Genomic DNA, 2,257 nt, shown 5'->3' with positions numbered 1-2,257 from the left:
AGATACAAATTCTTTTACAACTTCTTGGAGGTTAGGAGTGACCTCTTATATAAATCATCTCAACAACACAAAAGAAAATCTCATTAATCGCGTCCTACTCAAGTAAGAGACGACTCTCTTCTTCATCGCAACATGAAAATAATGTCTCATTGATCATCTGCTACGCAAGACACGAACGAGCTTCTGTTATGTATGTTTTTTATTTAGTGAGTCTTTTTTATTTTTTGTGTTGTGTTGTAATATATTTTATATTATTATTATTTTTTATTTTTGAATAAAGTCATGAGTGATCGTGATTTTCACAAAAGAAAAAAAAAATCATAATTTATTTTTTATTTTAAATTTTAAATTGTTTAGATACTCCGAACCTCCTCTCAATAAAAAATATTCCACTCTTTTTTCAATCCTATGCGACAAGATACTCTTGCTCAGCTGGCAAATTATATTTATATCCTCCAACCAGTCGGTCCAATAACCTTTCCACAAAAGACACAATATATCCTTTTCGAAGGGCAAAAACGGAATTCAATAAATCAATCGCCTTATCAGCGAAAGCGAACCCACTTCGTCCCCGATTCTCAGCCTCTCTTCTTCTCCCCGTCTCTGTTCCGGAGACAAACGCAAGAAGCTAAAACGACGACCTGCGCAGTGATTGGAATTTATTGCAGTTCTACTCCTACCCGCTCTCATAAAACCTACCTCAAGCACCGCAGCAGGATGGCGACGCCATTGTCAGGGGACGGAGTTCTGGCCCTGATACCACAAGAACCCGTGAACTCCATCGACCCCGCCACCCCGTGTTCGTCTTCTACTCCCGCGGCGTCATCTTCAACCTGCATGAATTCGGGTGATAAGTCTCCGATATTTATGTTTATGGTATTTCAGAAAGCTATCCGGTCAGAGCTCGAGCAGCTGCACCGAGCCGCGATTGCGTTCGCTACGGATGGGGTTGGCGATCTACGGTGGCTGTCGGAGCGATGTCGGTTCCTGTTCGATATATATAAGCATCACTGCAATGCAGAGGACGCGGTATGAAAGCTTGCGTGTATCGCCTGCTGTGATTGTTTCTGTTTCTAGGGTTTGGGGTTGAGAATGTGGTTTCTTATGATTATGTGGTTAGGTTTACGAGTTTTGCTGTTAGGGAGATGTGGCTGTGGGTGTGAGGCATGATTCAGTGGTCGTGTGAGGGAAGCTTGGATATAAGAACTGAAAGTTGCTGTGGAAGCATTTTATTTCTTTTGTTTAGTATGATTGCCAAATGCAAGTTGGAATCAGGCTTTGGTTTTTTTTGGAGTAGATTTTTTATATTTGGGAATTAATTCTTTCCATTTCCCATTGCCCTGTTGTGCGGAAATTCTAAATGCGCTATATTCTATTTAGTTATTCTGTTTGGATACCTTTTTTTTTTTTTTAATTCGTTTTCTTCCGTGTCCTTCCATTAGAATCCTTCGTATATCTTTCAGTTCTTGGTTCAATGTAAGAGGTAGCATTTTTAATCTCAGGGCTTTTTAACAAATTGGAATTCTTTGAGTCTTGTGGTCATAAATGCATGAATTTAATTTGGATATGCATACTTTTTTCCTTGTGCTTGTGTCTTCAATCAGTTTTATTCATTCCACGTGAACATGGTTGCCATTTGTATGCTGCTCAGAGCAAATGCATCATATGTAATTTTAATCTCATATGCTTCCTTTCAAATGATAGGTGATTTTCCCAGCTCTTGATATCAGAGTAAAGAATGTGGCAAGGACGTATTCTCTTGAACATGAGAGAGAAAATGATCTTTTCAGTCAGTTGTTTGATCTGCTAAGCTCAAACATGCAAGGCGATGATAGATTTCTAAGAGAACTTGCTTCACGCACCGGAGCAATCAAGACATCACTCAACCAGCACATGTCTAAAGAGGAGCAACAGGTGAGTTGTCATATAGAAGATGCCGTGCTACTGAGTTTGTCAAATTTCAGCAATTATATATGAATTTATGAGGGTGCAACTTCGATTTTGTTGTTTTTGTTTCAAGGCTAATCTGGGGATGGACTTTTCATATTATGGTTTTCGAAATGTTAAACTCACTCAAAACCATCACCTTGGTGTAACTAAAAATGATTGAAGTGGTAAAGTTTAGTTCTATCTTGCATAAGCAGTCCCATAAGTTATATTGACCTAGGAACACATTGTTGACGGTCGGACACTTTGGACACACATATCCAACACGTCAAACATGCTATTCCTGTCATGCCTCAAAATTTTTTTTTTT

The 2,257-nt window shown here is 38.9% G+C and overlaps 1 protein-coding gene across 1 annotated transcript; it reads left to right on the top strand.

The window, feature by feature from the left end:
• Nucleotides 1-408: 408 nt before the first annotated feature.
• Nucleotides 409-1,914, top strand: LOC110035381 (zinc finger protein BRUTUS-like; the record flags this gene model as incomplete). The annotated part of the gene is made up of 2 exons (XM_020739614.1): nucleotides 409-1,029; nucleotides 1,705-1,914. Coding segments are annotated over exons 1-2 (831 nt in total), but the record flags the coding sequence as incomplete, so codon positions are not given.
• Between the last annotated feature and the right edge of the window lie 343 nt (nucleotides 1,915-2,257).

The sequence above is a fragment of the Phalaenopsis equestris genome, unplaced genomic scaffold (assembly GCF_001263595.1).
Source record: "Phalaenopsis equestris unplaced genomic scaffold, ASM126359v1 Scaffold197522, whole genome shotgun sequence".
In the NCBI taxonomy this organism is placed as follows: Eukaryota; Viridiplantae; Streptophyta; class Magnoliopsida; order Asparagales; family Orchidaceae; genus Phalaenopsis; species Phalaenopsis equestris.
Note: the sequence above shows the minus strand (reverse complement) of the source record. Positions and strands in the feature narration are given on the sequence as shown.